The sequence below is a fragment of the Canis aureus genome, chromosome 4, assembly GCF_053574225.1.
Source record: "Canis aureus isolate CA01 chromosome 4, VMU_Caureus_v.1.0, whole genome shotgun sequence".
NCBI classification, from domain to species: Eukaryota; Metazoa; Chordata; class Mammalia; order Carnivora; family Canidae; genus Canis; species Canis aureus.
The window spans coordinates 75,313,273-75,333,864 of record NC_135614.1 but is presented as its reverse complement, the minus strand read 5'-3'; the positions used below and the strand labels follow the sequence as shown (position 1 = coordinate 75,333,864).

Below are 20,592 nucleotides of genomic sequence, written 5' to 3'. Positions count from 1 at the left end.
GTTTCTCATTTGTTTGATGAAGCTGTTTGTTCAGACTTTACTAACCGAACTAACCCACCTCCATTCTTTGGACTGTGCTAACTTCCAGCATGATCAAGTCTCTAAATTAAGCTCAGAAAGAAGTGGAACTCCAAAAAAACGCAAAGCTCCACCACCTCCTGTCAGTCCTACTCAGGTAAAGACAAAAGCCAACCAGCAGTGAACAATCATACGACGACAAAGACGACAAGCCATGATTTTGTCATTTTGTGTGTCTGGCCAAATAGAAATGTTTTTGAATTGACCCTTAAATGCACCTTTCAAATTCTCTTTACTGGTTTTAAATTTACAGAAAGTGGTGTGAAGGGTTTTACTGATTAGTATGGAAATCATATTGATTCTTATTTATTGCAAGGCTGAGGAATTGAACAGTATCTTTTTAAAAGGCTCAAGGAAAAACAAAATAAAAATAAATCAAAGCCTCAGGAAAATTTCTCAAAGTCTTATGACAGAAACTTCTTCCTTAAGTGAAACTCAGGTCAATTTTTAGTACCTCATGTCAACAGCTCAAGTAGAGGCAGGGAGAACGGGTGGCTGGTGAAGCAGTTAATTGAAAATTAATTTTAGTTGGTTTCTTAAAACACTGCTAAAATAGATTTGCCTCTGTAATTACATTGAAGGTTGGCTAATAGTAAAAGTAGCTTTCATTTCTGAGTGTATAGTGATGACTGCCTAAACGAGGAAGCTTGGATGTCTGTGAAATGTCTCAAATAGTTGAGAGGAATATCTCAACTACATGAGCATATTCACTGATAATATTCTCACCATGCCACAGAAGCTTTATGGGTTTTGAGAGTTGCTTCTAGTGAATATAGGAGCAGAGTTACTTAATTACACTCTGCGAACTGTCAGTATTTGAGGGTCCACACTACGTTGAAAATACCCGTGAATTGAGACTAAGGAAGGTTGCCATTAGATTTATTTGTAGTGATTAAGTAGGTGAATTCTTTGGCCCTGGAGAAGAAAAGACTTTGAAGAAGCACTCTTTATCTGTGATTTTCATTTTGTCTTTTAAGTTGAGTGACGTGTCTTCCCCAAGATCAATAACTTCAACACCACTTTCGGGAAAGGAATCTGTGTTTTTTGCCGAACCACCCTTCAAGGTATTTCCTTCTGTGTTCAATTTATTTTGAATCTTAAGATACATAATAGATGTGATTTAAGTGGGACAACATAGGACAAAACAGAACAGATTTTCCAGTGATTGGTTCACAACCTTTTCATCATGAAGCACTCTTCAGTCATTTCTCCCAGCATGGACTCCACACAAAAAGAGTAGAGTGAATAAATAACATCATTAAGTAATAACTAATTCTCTTCCTTTTACAAAAAGGGACAAAAACTTTCCTGACAGCCAGTCTTCTTACTAAACACTCAAAAAAGAAAGAAATGTTGATTATTCTCTGATGTCTTACTGACAACCAATTGTAGATTTTAATTAAACTTTTTTTTTCAACTAGTATGCATTGATTTTAGAAAATCCATTCTGATTCTTTAGATTTGTTGTTGGAAAGTATTTTAATAAATGGGAGTATATTTCAATTTATTATCTGTTTACCTAACCATCACTAGGAAATTATGCTTGGAGAGAAAATAAAATTTTTATTTATTTATTTTTTTTTTTATTATTTTTTTTTTTTAGAAAATAAAATTTTTAATTGTTAAAATGAAAATTGCAGTGGTATCATTGTATACTTTTTGTTTCCTCCATTTAAGAATTACTGAAGATAAATTCTCTTTTAACTTGTATGCCCAGGGATCTGAAAGATTCTGTCAACATTTCTACCACTTTAACTCGATTTTATTAATAAATTCTTAAGATGAATACCTATGAAAGGAAAGAAAGTTATGCTCTTACAGTGAGTACCCTAATATCTTCTAATACGATTATGACTCAAAAGACACAATGCATTCCAAAGAATGATATCACAAATTACAATTTTCAGAAATAGTGTGAAAAGACTTTCATTTCTTTAACCACTCCCCCCACCACACACACACACACACACACACACACACACCCATACAAAGATTAAAAGGGACGCTATTTAGAATGGCTAGGGTGATAACGTGGAAAAACTAGAATTGCTGTACTCTGTTGGTAGGAATGTAAAGAAGCATGACTACTTGAAAAACTGGGTTTCTTTAAAAGTTCATTATACACTTGACATATGATCTAGCCGTCCTCTCATTGATGTTTATCCAAGAGAAATTAAAATGTATGTCTCCAAAAATTGTATATACAAATGTTTGTAGCAGCTTTATTTGAGTATCCCAAAACTAGAGACAATCCAAATGTCTGTTGGCAAGTGAATGGATAAGGATATTGAGATATGTCCATACAGTTTATTATGTAGCCATAAAAAAGGATGCAGAGCTGTCCAAGCAGCATCATAGATGAATCTAAAGATCATGCTGAGTGAAAGAAGCCCGACATATTCATACCCGTGACACTCCATTTATAGGAATTCTAGATAATGCAGAAAGGAGAGTGGCAGTTGCCTGGGGATAAGGTGGGCAGGGATTGGCTGTGTTGAAGCATGAGAAAACTTGTAGAGTTAATAGAAACATGCTGTGTCTTGATTATAGTGGTGGTTCCATGGGTATGTATCTATCAGAACTCCTTACACCTTCAACTTTAAATGGATGCTGTTTATTGTACCTTAAAATAGTTGAAAAATAAAAATAAACATCTATTTTTATAAAGTGAAAAGACAGCTTTTTGTGAAGATAAGCACTTGCCAAAAATGAGCCACTTTATTTTTAGCATTTTGGGGTTTCACAAAAGTCCCTTTGCTGAAAACTTATCTTTTTTATCAGGTCTATGGCTCATCTGGATGAAACACAGTAATTTCTGGCAACTTGTTGTATTTTGTTTTGAAATGAAAGTCTGGCTTTGAAGTTGCAAGAATTTTTACAATGTATTTGCAGACAGATATTCAGGGACAAAGGTTCAGAGGAAATCAGGGGATTGTCAATCCATGACCATAAAACTTTTATTCCCTTGTAAAATTACCTATAACATCCCTGACACGTCTATTTACTACAACTTCTCTTAAAAATATTAATAATAATGTATTAATAACAGTTAATTTATAAAATAGTAAAGCTAAAGAGTACTTCTATTTATTTTAATCAATGTATTATCCAGACAGGTGAAACTTGTATTTGACTTCATTATGAAGGTAATATTTGCCATCTCAATTTTTAGGACATAGATATAAAATTATTATAATACTAAAAGATATTTGTATTATACTGATTAAATGAAATTTCTGAAAAACATTTGAGATTATATGTTCTGGAACCTGATGTTTTAGAGATTATATGTTAGTAGATAATTTTCACTTTTATACACTTCTATTTTAAAATACTTTCTTTCCTGGGGATTTTCTAACTTTTTCTAGAAGGATAACTGTTCTGTGTCAACTCAGGGAGGAAAATTTGCTTGCTGCTTTTAAGGACTATTATAGTCAGGAATATTCTTTGAAGTCATTTTTGTGTTTCTACAGGCTGAGATCAGTTCTATACAAGAAAACAAAGATAGACTAAGTGACAGCACCACAGGTAAGATGAAGGGGCACCTGTTTGTGTTCCTTTGACAGGTCTGTAGTCCATGCCCATTTAAAGAGAGCAAAGGCCAAGCTGGGAGGAAGTGTAGGGGGGTTGGAGAACCCTGGGATGCCTGCCACCCCAGAGCTGCCAATACTACACAGGCTGACACTTCCTGTACTCCCAGAGGCTTTCACCTGGATTTTAAGGAGTCTCTAAGCATGGGCGTGAAAAAAATATATCTCTGTTTTCATTTGTCCCTAACTAAATGTTAGCACTTCCCTCAATTTTAAATATAGACAAATAACCCCCCAGTGATATCAGCAGACCAGTGACTTTGCCAACAAGAGAATTCACAGATAATGTCATGTCACCTATGTCTCCTATTATTGCAGGTATCTTGAAATACCATTTACAGTCTCTCTTCCAGAAATACAGCAATTATTAGACCTGCTGCCAAATTCTTGTTTTTTGATGTATTACAAAATCAGCTTTTAAATTACTGTAGCCTACATATTCTCTTTTATTCATTTTATTTTATTCTAAAGATTTATTTATTTATTTTAGAGAGTGCATGCATGCACAAGTAGAAGGAGAGGCAGAGGGAGAGAATCTTGGGGCTCGATCCCACAACCCTGAGATCAACCTGAGCCAAAACCAAGAGTTGGTCGCTTAACCAACTCAGCCACTATAGCTCTATAGTAATAAAATAACATTAAAATATGTAGATCAGTGCTATTCAGATTGTGGTCTGCAAACTGTTGCCAGTCTATATGAAATAAGGCGTTTGCACCAGAAAGTCATCCAGCTATATTGCTGGGCACACTGTTTTGTCCAGCAGACCCCTCCCACCCTCCCCCCACCCCCGCTGCTCCCACAGGAACACTGCATGAAGGCAGCAGTGTGCTGAATAACATTCTGGAGCAGGGTTCTTGTCTCAGTAAGCACTTTGAGTATCATTGCTTTAGATGTTATTTTAGCATGATAATCAGGAGGATGTCAAAAAGTTATGGCTTGCCAGCAGCAGGATTGTGGGATTCAGAGGAGACTGTTTCATGGTGGGGTGGTCATCAGGTCATCAAATGCTGTAAGGAGGAAGCAAAGTTTGATGTGGGTCTTGAAAGATGCACAAGTGACTTAACCAAAGAGATGCTATGAAGGCAGTCGTATACATGAAGAATTAAAGCAGCATCCCTGTGTTGAGAATATAGAGGAAGATGTGATCAACTAGAGATCATGGATCATACACCTAAAAAGTACATTGGCACCAGATTATGGTGGCCTTAACCCAAAGTAAAGAATCTGGAGATTAATTTTGGAGAGAGAGTGATTAAAGCACTTGAACCACAGGAATGACCCTATCAAAGCATGTTTTAGGAAGATTAGCCTAACAGTATGGGGCAAGGCTATATTTTTACTACAGAGAGGAGAGAGAGAGAGCTTTGTTACAGGGCTATTTGCAGGGTTTCCAAGCTAGGTGATAAAGTTTGAACTGGAGTCATGGTGATAGGGATAAGAAGTGAACCAGCATATTTCTAAAAGGACTCACAGAAATGGGACTTATTAGGCATGGGAGGAACAAAAAGCAACTAAGATATGACAGACACTTAATCAGGTGAATGGAAGACATATGAGCAAATCCATCAGTTTTTTTTAATGATTTTTTTTTTTTTAATTTATTAGAAGAGAGAGGGAGCATGAGTTGGGGGAGGGATGGAGAGAGAGGGAGAATCCCAAGCAGATTCCCTGATGAGCAGGGAGCCCGATGTGAGGCTCGATCCCAGGACCCCAGGATCATGACTTGAGCCAAAGGCAGACGCTTAACCAACTGAGCCAGCCACCCATGCACCCCAGATCCATCAGTTTTCAGATGAGCTTATACACATCCAGGCATCTAGTCCTGTGCTGGGAATACCGTAGTAAGGAAACTCCAGGACCTGAGAATTACTGTTCATCTCCCAGCTGCTAGGGGCTTTCATTCATAGTCCGGACCAGGAAGAAGCATTGGACTGGTTAGAAAGTGACTTAGTTAAAGGTCAGAGAAATACTGGTTTTTTAAATATTATTTTAAATTGCTTTTCCCTTTTCCAAGGTGCTGATAGCTTGTTGGATGTAAGTTCTGAAGCTGACCAGCAAGATCTTCTTGTCTTGTTGCAAGCAAAAGTCGCTTCTCTTACCTTACACAATAAGGAATTACAAGATAAATTACAGGTGGGTATAGAGATTGTGACCACAGACTCTTCTATAGGGTCAGACTATTGGATTTTTTCAGGTTAGTCAGATGATATTTTGTTACAAACATCTCCATTAATTTCTTCCTTTTTAAATATAGTTAGCCATAAGCATTTCATAGTTTCAGATTACCTGTTTGTTGAGAGAGGTATTCATTAATTCGATTTCTGTAAATTGCTAAATTGATAAATTATATATAATTATATACTTAGTGTATATTATATATGACGTGTGTGTGTGTGCGTATAATCAACCATTCATTTAGTAAAGCTGATCATTCAGCAGATTTAAGAATTTAAATAAGTAGCTGTATAAAGCCCATTGCCCCTTCTGGCAACTGGAATGAGAGGAGAAGCAAAGGAAAATTTTTAAGTCAGAGGCTTTGGAGTCCAAACAAATCTTGTGTTTTTAAAGTGGTACAAATCAGCTGTCCTGATAGAGCACAGAATAAGCTTAGTGTCATTAATCTAACCCTCATGTATCAGGCCATATTTTGTTGTGGGGCAAGAGTACACATAAAGTGACCCTGCAGCTCTCCCACACGTAAGCTCTGGATTTGTTCTCTCCTTCCAGTTGCTTGCTCACCTGACCACATCTTTGGTGCCATTTCATTCTTGCCTTTTCCCCAGGCCAAATCACCCAAAGAGGCTGAAGCAGACCTGAGCTTTGATTCCTACCATTCCACTCAAACTGACTTGGCTCCACCCCTGGGCAAACCTAATGAAACTTCTCCAGACTCCAAATCATCTCCATCTGTCTTAACACATTCCTTGAGTAAATCCACTCTCGACAGTGAGGGCCGAATTCAGCAACTACAAGAGATTTTGCAAGACCTGCAGAAAAGACTGGAGAGCTCCGAAGCAGAGAAGCAGCAGCTCCAGGCTGAGCTCCAGTCCAGAAGGGAGGAACCAGTGTATGTAAACAGTGCAGAGATTTCCGAGAACGGCTCTGACCTCAGCCAGAAACTGAAAGAAACCCAGAGCAAGTATGAGGAGGCAATGAAAGAAGTCCTCAACGTGCAGAAGCAGATGAAACTGGGCCTCGTCTCGCCTGAAAGTGTGGACAGTTACTCGCGTCTTCAGGAGCTAAGGATCACCGAGGAGGAAATAGATGTGCTAAAGCAGGACCTCCAGAACGCAGTAGAAGAAAGTGAGAGAAATAAAGAAAAAGTGAGAGAGCTAGAAGAAAAACTTATAGAGAGGGAGAAAGGTATGGTGATTAAGCCTCCTGTGGAAGAGTACGAGGAAATGAAAAGTTCATATTGCTCTGTTATTGAGAACATGAATAAGGAGAAAGCATTTTTGTTTGAGAAGTACCAAGAGGCCCAAGAAGAAATCATGAAATTAAAAGATGCCCTCAAGAGTCAGATGACACAGGAGGCCGGCGACGAAGCCGAGGACATGAAAGAGGCCATGAACAGGATGATAGATGAACTCAACAAACAGGTGAGCGAGCTGTCCCAGCTGTACAAGGAAGCACAGGCCGAGCTGGAGGATTATAGGAAGAGGAAATCTCTAGAAGACGTAACGGCCGACTATATCCATAAAGCGGAGCATGAGAAACTGATGCAAGTGACGAACGTATCCAGAGCTAAGGCAGAAGAGGCCCTGTCTGAAATGAAGTCTCAGTACTCAAAGGTGTTGAGTGAGTTGACCCAGCTCAAACAGCTGGTGGACGCACAGAAAGAGAACTCTGTCTCCATCACAGAACATTTGCAAGTGATAACCACGCTGCGGGCTACTGCCAAAGAGATGGAGGAAACGATAAGCGGTCTCAAAGAACACCTCGCAAGCAAGGAAGGAGAAGTGGCAAAGCTGGAGAAGCAGCTCCAGGAAGAGAAGGCCGCGATGACCGACGCCATGGTGCCCAGGTCTGCCTACGCAAAGCTCCAGTCGTCGTTAGAAAGCGAAGTGAGCGTGTTGGCCTCCAAATTGAAGGATTCGGTGAAAGAGAAAGAGAAGGCCCATTCGGAGGTTGCCCAGATCAGAAGTGAGGTCTCCCAGATGAAAAGGGAAAAGGAGAATATTCAGGCTCTCTTCAAAGCCAAAGAGCAGGAAGCCCATGAATTCCGGCAGCAATTCCAGCACGCTCAGGAAGAGCTGGCCGAGCTGAAGAGACAGTCGGAGAGCTCTTCCAGACTGGAGGAGGATAAAGACAAGAAGGTTGGTGAGATTCCATTGCCGTCGTGTTTCCAGCTAGCACCCTTACCGCCGTTAACGTGTCCAGCGCTGGTTAGCACTGGCCTGTTGTGAAGGCGCAGAAGCTCTGCACGTGACTCCATCTGTCCCCACGGCCACGTTAAGATTAGTAGGTTGGACATTCATGTTCTAAAAAAAAAAATTGAGGGGCAGCCTGGGTGGCTCAGTGGTTTAGGGCTGCCTTTGGCCCAGGGCGTGATCCTGGAGGAGTCCGGGGATCGAGTCTCACATCAGGCTTCCTGCGTGGAGCCTGCTTCTCCCTCTGCCTGTGTCTCTGCCTCTCTTTGTGTCTCTCATGAATAAATAAATAAAATCTTTTTAAAAAATTAAAAATTAAAAAAATTGATCTTCTATCAGTCCCCTTAAAGCATTTTCACATATGTAGCACATGTTTTCCCATTTATTTATTTATTTATTCATTCATTCATGAGTGAGAGAGAGAGAGGCACAGGCACAGGCAGAGGGAGAAGCAGGCTGTATGCGGGAAGCCCTACGCGGGACTTGATCCTGGGTCTCCAGGATCATACCTTGGACTAAAGGCAGGCGCTATACCGCTGAGCCACCGGGGCTGCCCCTGTTTTCCCTTTTAAAATGATTTTACAGAAGCACTGCCAAGTGGCAGGGATCAGAAGTGAACCCAAAAACTGAGAGGCCTCTGTGACCCATCTTGAACTTGAACTCATGGGATCCAGGCAGATTCTTCCATTATATGGAAACTCAAATACTCCTAGACTTAATCCTGCTTCCCTGAGCTCCATGAGTTTTGCCCTGAGTCACTGTGAGAACCGCCCTCCCTGGCCCTCTCCTCCAAGGCGTATGGGGGAGGGTAGTGGGAGCAGGTGATGAGAGATGGGCTGGGTGTGGCTTGGAGGGAGGAGGAAAACAAAGGGAGGCTCACAATAGGTCCCGGCCTGAATCCACTCCGTATCCCTGGTCCCCTAGGGCAGGTGTTCTGAATGGCACCCATCAGACCACTGTTTATCATTTATTCCTTTAATATAATGAAAATTACAAAAAGAGCTTCCAAAGCCAAGAGGGGGGCAGGACGTGGGAAGGCAGAGGCCAGGTTGCAGGGAGGGTTGTGTTTACTTTAAAGCAAGATGTCCTGATGTCTAGGAATCAGGGCTCCTAGAACTTACTCCCGATTGCCCGTGTCAGCACTACTGAACGAGACATAGCTGTCTCCAGATAAAGAATGCCTGATAACCTGGTTCAGCTTTATATTTTTCAGCAATACCCCCTTTCAGAGTAAAAAAGAAAATCCGTGTCATAGCTTTTGTTACCCTCATGCATCAAAGCACAAGATTGAATCCGGGGCCCTCATTTGAGTGTAATGGCCTTAGAGGGCCATGTGGGTTTGTTACCTATTTCATATTATGGGGTTCTTTTAAAAAAAGAAATTGTTCCAAAGTCTCGAGTCCCAGAGGCTGTGTTGGAGGCTTCGAACTCTGGAATTTTGCTTCACTGTTTCTCCCGCTGATAGTTCTTCTCTCTTGCCAGATCAGTGAGATGTCGAAGGAAGTCACCAAGTTGAAGGAGGCTCTGAACAGCCTGTCACAGCTCTCGTACTCCACGAGCTCATCCAAGAGGCAGAGTCAGCAGCTGGAAGTGCTGCAGCAGCAGGTCAAGCAGCTCCAGAACCAGCTGGCTGTGAGTGGACTTCTTTCCGCTGCCGGCTGTGGGTGGGGATGGGGTGGGCGAGGCCGATTCCACACCAGCTCAGCTGGGAGGGGGTGCGGGTAGGGGTGAGAAGAGTCCCAGCCTGTCGGAGTGGCGCTCTGCAGGGCAGTTGACTGAAGCCACCTTGGGAGAGGGCAGGAGGAGGAAGTGGTGGCGTTCCCGGGCATCACCGACGAGGGGGGTCACCTGCATCTCTGAGAAGGGAGGAGTTGGCAGGACAGTGGGGCAGGCTTCGTGCTTACTCATCCACTAACTTTTTACCTCCTCTCCATTTTTCTATCATAGTCTTTATCGTCTCTGGCAGTGGCAATAATTTTTTTCTTATTAGGGGCAGGGATCTCTGATTAGGTGTGCATCTGTGCATCTGAGTTGCTCCTTGGCCCCTCTGCTTATTTTACCTGGGAAAGTCCTTTCATTTCATATGGCTGTTGTGACAGATCGACATAAACTTGGTTTGAAACAAGAATCTGTGCTTTTAAAATTCTGGAGATTGGGGCGCCTGGGTGGCTCAGTCAGTGAAGGATCCGGCTCTTGGTTTTCGGCTCAGGTAGTGATCTCAGGATCCTGGGGTGGAACTACGTGGGGCTCACACTCAGCACGCAGAGTCTACTTGCCCTTCTCCCTTACCAACCTCTGCTCCTCCTACCCCTCTACCCCCACCATCCCTGTTGTGCTCACTCATACACACATGCTCTCTCAAATAAATGAATAAAAATCTTTTTTAAAAAAATTTCTGGAGATGATGAATGTGAAATCAGTTTCACTAAAGTCAAGATGTCAGCCAGGCTGGTTCCTTCTAAGAAGCTCTAGAGGAGAATCTGTTTCCTTGCCTTCTCTAGCCTTCAGAGGCCACCTGAATCCCTTGGCTTATGGACCCTACCTCCACCTTCATACCACTCCACCTCTGGTTCTGTCCTCCCATCTCCTCCTTCTACCATCGACCTTGCTTCTCTCTTTGAAGGAAACTTGTGATTTCATTTAAGGGATTACTTAATCCAACTACAAGGTCCCTTTCACCAAATAGGTAACATTCCACAGGCTCTTGGGACTGGAGTGTAGACATCTTTGCGGGGCCATTATTTCACCTACCACAATGTTTGTTAAGGTTTTAGTTGACACAGGTATGTTGCATTTTCCATGTGAAGCCAAGGGTTGGCCTGTCCTAGACACTCTAGTTTCCATTTACCAACAGGTGGATTGTGTGAATTCTTCAGTACACACATGATCCTGGTGAACTCAGGTTTACTCTGGCTGACCACAGAGTACACAACCAGCTAGTTTGTGTTATCAGTTCTAGCAGTGAAGGAATGATCGGGGATGAGAAGATGGTCTCTGGTGTGTTCTGCAGGTCATTTTTCTGATGAAGCAGTTATCACAGACTTGTAAAGTGCTAATGGTTTATATAATCATTTTTACCATTTTCAACACATTTAATTAATATTATACCAGGAATAAGACACAGTCCCTGCCTTCAGTGAATTTATACTCCGTGCCTTTCCATATTCTCGATGTGGTAAGCATCCACTGGTGGAGGTGATGCTTATGCTTGTGCCAAATCTCGAAGGGATAGGCAGGAGGCAGCAAGGCCTGAGATGGGGCATTTAGGTGCCCCTTGGCAGTCTTCGCAAAGACAGTCCCAATGGAGTGGTGGGGTGGAATCTGGACTGCAGTAGGCTGCCCTAGAGAAGTGACCGAGTAGCCAGGTATCCTGGGAGGCTGAAGGACCACAGCAGAAGGTGGGGGAAGGGGAAGCCTTAAGCAGATTTGCTGGACAGGTAGGAGCTGGTGACCAGAGGGTGAGGTGCTTTCGTTTTTTTTAATAAAGATTTTAATTTATTTATTCATAAGAGACACAGAGAGAAAGAGAGGCAGAGACACAGGCAGAGGGAGAAGCAGGCTCCATGCAGGGAGCCCGATGTGGGACTCGATCCCAGGTCTCCAGGATCATGCCCTAGGCTGAAGGCAAGCGCTAAACTGCTGAGCCACCTGGGCTTACCCCAGTGAGGTGCTTTCTTATGAGATTTCAGAGGTAATGACAGAGGCAGGGCTGCGACCGTGAGAGTACATGGCCAAAAGGAGGGCAGCAAGTCAGGGAGGTGAACACTGGGGAACTGTGAGACTGAGGCATTAGTGGCTTGTGCACGTGGATATATTGCAGTCATCTAAGTGATGACAGAAACAGGGATGGAAAGGAGGACATTGATCAGAGATGAAATTTTAAATGACTGAGTGGAGATGTCCCAAAGATGGGAGGAAACAACACGGAGGGAGGTCCTAAGCACACTTTCAGATAGCGCGACCTTCAAAGGACTGAAGTTCAAAGGTTGTCCTTGAATAGGAAGGATACCTCATGTTCTGACATTCATAGAAGCAGGTGAGAGGGGTATTGATGGACTTTTGTAGACTTTTGAAGTGGTCTATATATGATAGTCTCAATTTTCATCATGAAATAGGAGGAAAACCATCTTCTTAGAAGGGTTTGGAGCTGAGTGAAGGTTCTTGAAATAGTTACCAAGAGGAATTGGAATAATAGCTCAACAAGGAGAAATAAAAGCACAAACAGTGGTCCTGAGGAACCAGTTGAGATTGGTGCCACCACCCTCGTGTATCTCCTGGGTACACTGAGAGTTGAGTAATTGAACTCCCTGGGGACTATATGACTAGCTATAGAATGAGACACCAGTAACTCCTTTTAAAAGAATAGATTTTAAAAATTAATAAATATTTGGTTATTGTGTGGAAGTTGGAAAATACAGAAGACTCTTGAAAAGTTTCTATAAATAAGAATTGTCCATAAGCCAACCACTCTGAGATGGTCACTTTTTGCATTTGATATGTTTCTTTTTTTTTTTTTTTCGATATGTTTCTTTACACTATTTACTTTGTGTGAATGTATCTATATATTTGCATAATTATGTATACATACACTTTTAAATGAAGGTAGGATTATATAATAACTACTTTTTTTACATGAATTTTCTTCTAGAGTTGACATACCAAAATAGGAACTAGGTAGATGCTTTTCCCCTAAGAATACTGGCAGATGTTTCCCTAGGAATAGTAACAAGTGTTCAGAAATATACAACTCAGTGAGCCCACGATTGTGAAAGCCTCATATGCTAGGATTTGGTGGAGGGAATCACTTGGGTAGCATTTGGTGACAGCTTTCTTACAGTTTTGAGATTTTGTTCCTTGAAGGTCTCCTAAGCTCTTAACAGTGTCAAATCGTCTCTTTCCAGGAATGCAAGAAACAACACCAGGAGGTCATATCTGTTTACAGAATGCATCTTCTGTATGCTGTGCAGGTATGCTAACAGCCTGTGGAGTACCTGGGTGTCCTGAAGAAATACTACATCAGATGTCACCCAAACTCCCATCCTTAAACTAGCAGAACAAATGAGAATTCAAGGAGAATCTCTTTGAGAAGCTTTAAAATGCCTTTTTACATCATTTATGGAGAACAGCCTCATCACTTGTTGAGAAATGGAGGAGGATGTGGCTGCTACCCCCACTAGGAGGAGCAGCCCAGACTTTATTTTCAGGCATGCCCATATTCTCGGAGCCATCAGCACATTCTCACCCCATGACTGTTGGTGGCTTGGCCAGCTGGGCTCACATTGGCAGCTGAGACCCAGAAACCCTTTGCTGGCGACCCTAGTAGACCCAGCCTCATCATCATCCAGAGGGAAAAGAGCAGGGCCATCTCTCTCAGCCCCTCATAGAAATGTGGGAATCCATAGGACTAACATTCCATTGGAAGATCTGGGGGGGAAAGCCAAGGGCTTCATCCCAGCCAGGTTATTCCCTTGGGGAGACAGCCAGCACTCAACTTAGGTTCTACTGATTGTCTTTTGTTTGAATTCCCTAGGGCCAGATGGATGAAGACGTCCAGAAAGTACTGAAGCAAATCCTTACCATGTGTAAAAACCAGTCCCAGAAAAAGTAAAATGGCTCCCTCAGCAGGACACTGCCCCCCTTGTTGTCCATCTTCGTGGTAGATCTGGAGTTGTCGGCAACCACTGCCATTGTGCTCCCCCGTGGTACACACCGTGGCCTAGCAGAGCTTTTTCCTTTCCAAAGGCAGCTTTCTGAGGACTGGGCCCTGGAGAAGACTGTCCTCCTCACAACCGCTTAGGGACTTCAGAGCAGCAGAGGGTGACACTCCCTATTATCCCTTCAGATCCCGGAGCTGGGGTCAGCCACACCCAGGGGCTGGTCCTGGTGCTGGCGGCTGGGCACCCTCCTTGGTAGCTGAGGGGGTTCCCCGGCTCCATGTTGCTTTTGTCCCTCCACTCAGGCTGTGCCATTCAGCACCAGGGGGGGCTGTTTTTGCCTTGGGCTTCCAGTCCTAAAACACGACCAAATTAGGATGGCGCTCGTTAGGTGGTTTCCGCTTAAGAGCCTTGATCGTGATATCCTGTGGATTTTCAAACTCTTGATTCCATCCTGCCCCCCATCTGCCTTAGATAGCTCATCGCCCCTGCCTGCCAGTCCCACAGTCTGAGGAGGGCTCTTCACTAAACTACGAAGTGGGAAAACAAAAGCAAATTGTCCTTAGGAGTTCTTTTGAAGCAAATTGTTGACAGAGTGCAAATTTTCTATGCAAACTGGCCTCCTGCTGTTATGGGCGAAGCTCAGGAATCTGGACGTTTGTGTTTCAACAAGGGACGGTAGACTGTGCGTTTACAGCCAAAAGAAATGCCTCATAGTTCTTAACCTCAATTTTTTTAGAAATGTTTTTTTTTTCTCTCTACAATATTTTTTATTGGCTCTTAAAGATGTTTTCATAGCTAAACCCCTAAATAAGTGAAATTTACATTAGACTCTATTAACAGAGTATTTTTAGGTAACCGTGCTTGCGACTTTTTTAAAGCATTAACTTTTTCTTCAGAGTTTTCAGCTATAGCCAAGGGTAGTTAGGTATTCCTATTCCAAACTCAACATGAGCTGCCACCAGTACTCCTAGACCCTCTGCCATTGTGTCCTTAGAACTGAAGATACTAAATCGTCCTTTTACCCACGAAGTATTTGGGAATGCCCCAGCTCTACCGGCGCCCAACAATTCTCTCTGGAAGGACTGTTGGTACCGCTTTTCCACCGTTGACGCTGAAATCCTAATATGGTACATGTGATGGTGCATAGCAAAAGTCGTGGGGGAAGATATTTCTGTTCACTTTACTTTCAGGTTAAAAAATATTTGAACTTGCTTGCAGCTTCCTTACGGCATTGTCCTTACTGAGGGATGCCAGCTGAATGCAGACATCTCCGGAGTATATAACTAAAAGTGCAGGCCTGCTCTGACCGCACCCACGTACCGCAGGGCTGCCTGGGCGCACAGGGTGCTTGGCTATATCGGAGGATGTGTTCATCTGCCTTGGCTGAGGACCAAGGACAGCAAAGCAAAAATGGCTTTCAAGCTTGGTGTTACTTTTCTTAAGTTGTTTATAGTTCAGCAATTTCGAAAATGCTCCAAAGAAATGTGAAAGGACTTTTTGTCACAGCACTTAATACAAGCAGCCGCCCCCCCTCTTGCCCCCGCGCAGAAATGCTGCAGAGTATAAAACTTGAGACATTTTTGTAGGATGCCTGGCAAAGTGTAGCCTTTTATCTTGTTTCAGGATGCATATTTATTATTATAAGTACTCTGGTTAAATATTGAAAAGTTATATGCTGTAGTTTATAGCATTTTGCCTTTGTAATTTACAGAAGGTATTGCAGAAAATAAACTTCTGTTTCATTTTGCATCTCTGTGGTTGGTTTTTTGGTGCATTCAGAGCATATGTATATGGCTTCTGAGGATCAGGTCAGGGGCGCTTGGGTGTGAGGGTGTTTTTCGTCCCAGTCAAACTCAGTGGCAGGCAATGGTCCACAGTCTCTTGCTACCTGTACCTCCTTGCCACCTCCTAGCATCTTTAATCTCAGACTCTGACTCTTGCTTCCACTTTAGAAGACCCCTCTGATTACATCATACCCACCCAGATAACCCAGAAGAATCTTTGTTTAAAGTCAGCTGATTAGCAATTGAACCCCAAGCATCGTCGCCTAGTGGGCAGCTGCATCATGGCTCTTCAATTCAAAACTGCCTCTCGGTTGTCTGCAGTCTTCTTAAGTAGTTAAAATCTTCCAGTAGGAAAATAAAAAAAAAATCTTCCATTAGATTTTTTTTTCTCTTTCCTTTTCCTTTTTTAAAAAGGTAATACATGCCCATGCTTTAAAAAAAAAAAAATCAAATACCTTTTCTTATCATATTATAAGGATAATTCATTCCTTTAAAAAAAAAAAACTCATTAGGGTGAATTTTCACAGGCTGAATCATAATTAAAACACCAAATGACAGGGTCCATGGGTGGCTCAATCAGTTAAGCATCTGATTCTTGGTTTGGGCTCAGCCCATGATCTCATGGGTTGTGGGATGGAACCCCACATCTGGTTCCTTGCTTGGTGAGAAGTCTGCTGGAGAGATTCTCTTCCTCTGCACTTCCCTCCTCCTCTAAAAATGAATGAGTAAATCTTAAAAAAAAAAAAAAAAAAAAAAAAAAAAACACCAAACGACAATAAAATGGTTGCCGTTATTTAAGTAACATTCTTTATCATAATACAATGGGCCGTCTTCCTTTACTCAACTTGGTTCTCCTGCCTCTACTCAGCTTTCATCACTACACACCATGCATGCTTAATTGGACCTTTAATTTCCTCCCCTACCCTGAAGACAAAAGACAACTTAATGAAAATAATGCAAATGGTATATGAATTTATTAACTATTTTAAATTATCAAGTGCATCCACCCTGTGAGCAGAACTTACTTCAATGGAGGCCAACAGTTCAACTCAGAAGTTGATTTCTCAGAGAAACACCACACTCGGCTGGGCAGTTAACCAAGCTACATCCAAACCAGGCTTCTTAGATGGAAAGAAATGCTTCATGCCAGAGCTGGGGTATGAAAAGAAACTTCCAAGCTTTGGGGACTAGATGTCAACTGAAATTAAACTGAAAATAAATCTCTCTCCTCCCAATCCTTAGTTCACCTCTCCAGAGGCAACAGCTATTAAGTTCCTTGGATGAGCTGAGACATTCTATGTCTGTATATACCTGTAGGCATGTATTTTGTTTTCCCCTTTAAATATAGAAGTGTACTTTATACACTCTTCTGGACCATACTTTATACTTAAGAGGTACTGGGCTGGCTCAGATGGTAGAGCATGTGACTCTTGGGGTGGTGAGTTCAAGCCCCATGTTGCAGGGAGAGCTTACTTTAAAAATTACTTAAAGTATTTTGGAGAGAGATTGTTCTCTGTCAGCACACCTAATTCCTTTTAACTGTTGCATAATATTTCATAGTATGATTGTGCTGTTTTATTAGTTTCTTATCGATGCTTCCAGTATTTCACAGCCCTAAAATGATGGGATGATGTCCTATGTATAAATGTCTTTATGCTCACATGAGCGCTACTTGAATAATTTTCAAATTGCCCATTTATGCAATAGCATCCATCATGTGATACAAGAATGCAAAAAAAGTAGACTAGTATATGCGTCATCACAGTGTGTGAGAAAGAATGGCCTTTTTCTTCACATTGGTTGAATAAGACTCATCAATTTGTTTTCCTCACATAAACTTGAAGACAGACTGCAAAGCCTTTAATAATTAAACTCACCCAACTTCAGATAAACACATGACATGCTGTGTGGGGGAAATGCTCCCAGAATGTGTCAAAGCACAACCCTGTGCAATGTGGCATAACTGGAACGCTAGATGCTGACAGCAGCAGAAACCATCCAGCAAAGACGGGGGTGATGCTTTGTGAGCAAAGTTAAAAGGCAGACTGCAAGGCAAAGAGGGGGCTGAGCAAAGCAACAGACCAAAGAATTCACAGAGTGGTAATTTCTGTTCAGCTCAGGGCAAAGAACTCAAGCATGAGAGTTGCATATTTGTGAAACAATCAGAGGACAAGCGCTCAACTATGGTGGTTGCCATAAGTAAGCCATAGGAGCCCAAAGGTTGAGGCAATTAGTATGGCAATTAGTATGGGTTCCAGCAGATGGAAAGCCTCCTCTGAAGAGTAAATCTCTAAGAGAAAGAGGTGAGGGGAGGGGGGCACCTGGGTGGCTCAGTTGGTTAAGCATCTGCCTTCAGCTCAATTCATGATCTCAGGGTCCTGGAATCAAGCTTCACATTGGGCTTCCTTTTCCCTCTCCCTACCACTCACCCTGCTCTTTGTCAAATAAGTAAAATCTTTAAAAAAAAAAAAAAAAGTCAGTGTAAGGGAAGACACTACTGCACATTCATTATAAACCAAGCCCTAAAATGGGAAGAAACAGTATATTCAAATACTGTGTACTGGTACTGGATGTACCAGATTATAAATGGGAGATGCACAGGGGAGAGAAGGGAGCAAGACACTGCCAAATAATGTAAGCTTTTAACAGGAGAAAGATCAGTAGTACGTGTTCCCAATGTCACTTCTGGATGTTTTTAAACCTGTGCAAATTAAGTCAAGTTAAAACACACTGAGAGGCAGAATAATGCTCCCCCCTCCAAACCCCCCCACTCCCCGGGAAAGAGGTCCATGTCCTGATCCCTGGACTCTGAATATCTTAAGTGGCAAAGGAAAGTTAAGTTGGCAGATAGAATTAAGATTGCTAATCAGCTGACCTTAAATAAGCTTATCCTGGGTTATCTAGTGCATCTCATTTAATCAGAAGGTTCTATTAAAATGGAAGGAGTCAAAGATTTAGGGGCACCTGGGTGGCTCAGTGGGTTAAGAGTCTGCCTTCGGCTCAGGTCATGATCCTGGGGTCCTGGGATTGAGGCCCACATCAATCAATCTCCCTGCTCAGCGGAGAGTCTTCCTCTTCCTCTGCCCCTCCCCCTGCACATGTTCTCTTTCTCTCTCCCTCTCATTCAAATAAATCTTGAAAAAAGTCAAAGACAAAGATGCTGCACAACTGGCTCTGAAGATGGAAGAACAGGCCACAAACCAAGGAACGCAGGTGGGCTCTTGAAGCTGGAAAAGACAAGAAAACAAAATTCTCCTGGAGAGCCCTTAGAAAAATCAGCCTTTCCCACACCTTGTCTCTAGCCCAGTGACAGCCATCGCAGACTTCCAACCTCCAGAATGATGTCATAATAAACTTGTGTTGTAGTTTGTGGTGATTTGTTACTGCAGCAACAGGGAACTGATACACATATTAAGGAGCCAGAATCTTTGCTACCGGAGTGTTCCCGAAGATGGTTCAGTTTCCTAAATGTCACTGAACACTAATAATAAACTAGACACTGTGTTGAACACTAAAGGCTGGATGGTGAACCTAACAGCTCCCACCCACAAGGAGCTCACCACGGATCGCGCAGGGCCTACCACCCAGTGGGTAGAGTATTCATGGGTGGGTGGGTGGGTGGATATTTAGATGAATGGATTGCCTATAGGGCCCTGCAGGCTTTACTCTTTTTGCTGGCCCATTCTTCTGTCTCCTTCTCATTCTTTTGTTTTAAAGATTTTATTTGAGAGAGAGAGAGCAAGAGAGCGGGCATGAAATGGCGGAAGGGCAGAGGGAGGAGAAGCAGACACCCCTCTGAGCAGGGAGTTTCAGCACAGGGCTCGATCCCAGGACCCTGGAATCATGACCTGAGCCAAGGCAGACGCTTAACCCACTGAGCCACCCAGACACCCCTCCTTCTCATTTTTTTTTAAAGATTTATTCATGAGTGACCCAGAAAGAGAGGCAGAGCCATAAGCAGAGGGAGAAACAGGCTCCCCTGATGTGGGACTCGATCTCAGGCCCCCAGGATCATGCCCTGAGCAGAAGCCAGATGCTCAACCACTGAGCCACCCAGGTGCCCCCTCTTTCTAATTCTTGCCCTTTTGCTCTTCCTTGAACCCACCAAACTTGCTCCTGTCTCAGGGCCTTTGTACTTGCTGTTATCTTAGAATGCTCTTCAACTTGACGTTTGTTTGATGGCTCCTTTATTTCTTCTGCTCAATGACCTTGTCAGAGAGGCCCTCCTCAACCACACTATATAAACTAACATACCCCACATGTCCACATCACTTTCTAGATCCTTTATCTGGCTGTACTTTTCCCCCATATAATTTGTCACTTCCATGTAAGGTGGTTCACCCAGCTGAGGGAGGAAAAGAGTCCTAAAATCCAGTCCAACCTCTGTTCCCAAAGCTTTACTGCTTAGGAGGGGCCTGAGTCTGGCTGGAGGAAGAAGCTTCTTTTTTTTTTTTCCTTTTCTAATTCACACAAAGTTGTTGCCTATTTCCCTGGCCCTGTGACTTTTTCTAACTTGCAGAGACATCAGACTATTTACTAATAGCCCTGTTTTTCTTATTCTAGTAGAATAGAAGCTCCAGAAGAGCAAAATCGTTGTCTATTTTTTCACTACTGCTTCCTTAATGCTTAAAACAGTATTGGGCACATAGCAGGTATTCCTCAATATGTATTTTTCTTCTGGTTGGATGGACAAAACCATGGGGAGTGAGAGAAACTCACAGAGTACCAATGTGATTGTGAGTGTCAAGATGTAACTAAGGTTTATATTTGGGGACAGGGTGAAGATGGCAAAGAAAGAAAAAAACAGCACACAGTTTTGGAACTCTGAGAGTTTAACATTTAAAAACAAATTTTTTTTAAAGATTTTATGAGAGAGAGAGAGAGAGGCAGAGACACAGGCCGAGGGAGAAGCAGGCTCCATGCAGGGAGCCCGACGTGGGACTCGATCCCGAGTCTCCAGGATCACGTCCTGGGCTGAAGGCAGGCGCTAAACCGCTGAGCCACCTGGGCTGCCCCATTTTTTGTTTTTAATTTGACTTCTGATTTTACAGGTGCATGGCTTTTGGTCAAAGCTAATTAAATAGAAGTAGAACTAGACTATCATTTTTAGAA

At 42.6% G+C, this 20,592-nt stretch overlaps 1 protein-coding gene across 19 annotated transcripts in view; it reads left to right on the top strand.

The window, feature by feature from the left end:
* RAI14 (retinoic acid induced 14) overlaps positions 1-15,445 on the top strand; it is a 138,295-nt gene extending 122,850 nt beyond the window's left edge. For 18 of the 19 annotated variants that reach the window (XM_077896259.1, XM_077896268.1, XM_077896271.1 and 15 more), the window contains 8 exons: positions 89-175; positions 1,056-1,142; positions 3,552-3,606; positions 5,684-5,802; positions 6,453-7,985; positions 9,522-9,671; positions 12,941-13,006; positions 13,570-15,445. In XM_077896259.1, coding sequence (XP_077752385.1) covers positions 89-175; positions 1,056-1,142; positions 3,552-3,606; positions 5,684-5,802; positions 6,453-7,985; positions 9,522-9,671; positions 12,941-13,006; positions 13,570-13,647 — 2,175 coding nt within the window. In that variant the 3' untranslated portion in view covers positions 13,648-15,445. The remainder of the gene's footprint in view (positions 1-88; positions 176-1,055; positions 1,143-3,551; positions 3,607-5,683; positions 5,803-6,452; positions 7,986-9,521; positions 9,672-12,940; positions 13,007-13,569) is intronic. The other variant, XM_077896258.1, reaches the window with a different exon arrangement.
* The last annotated feature ends 5,147 nt before the right edge of the window (positions 15,446-20,592 follow it).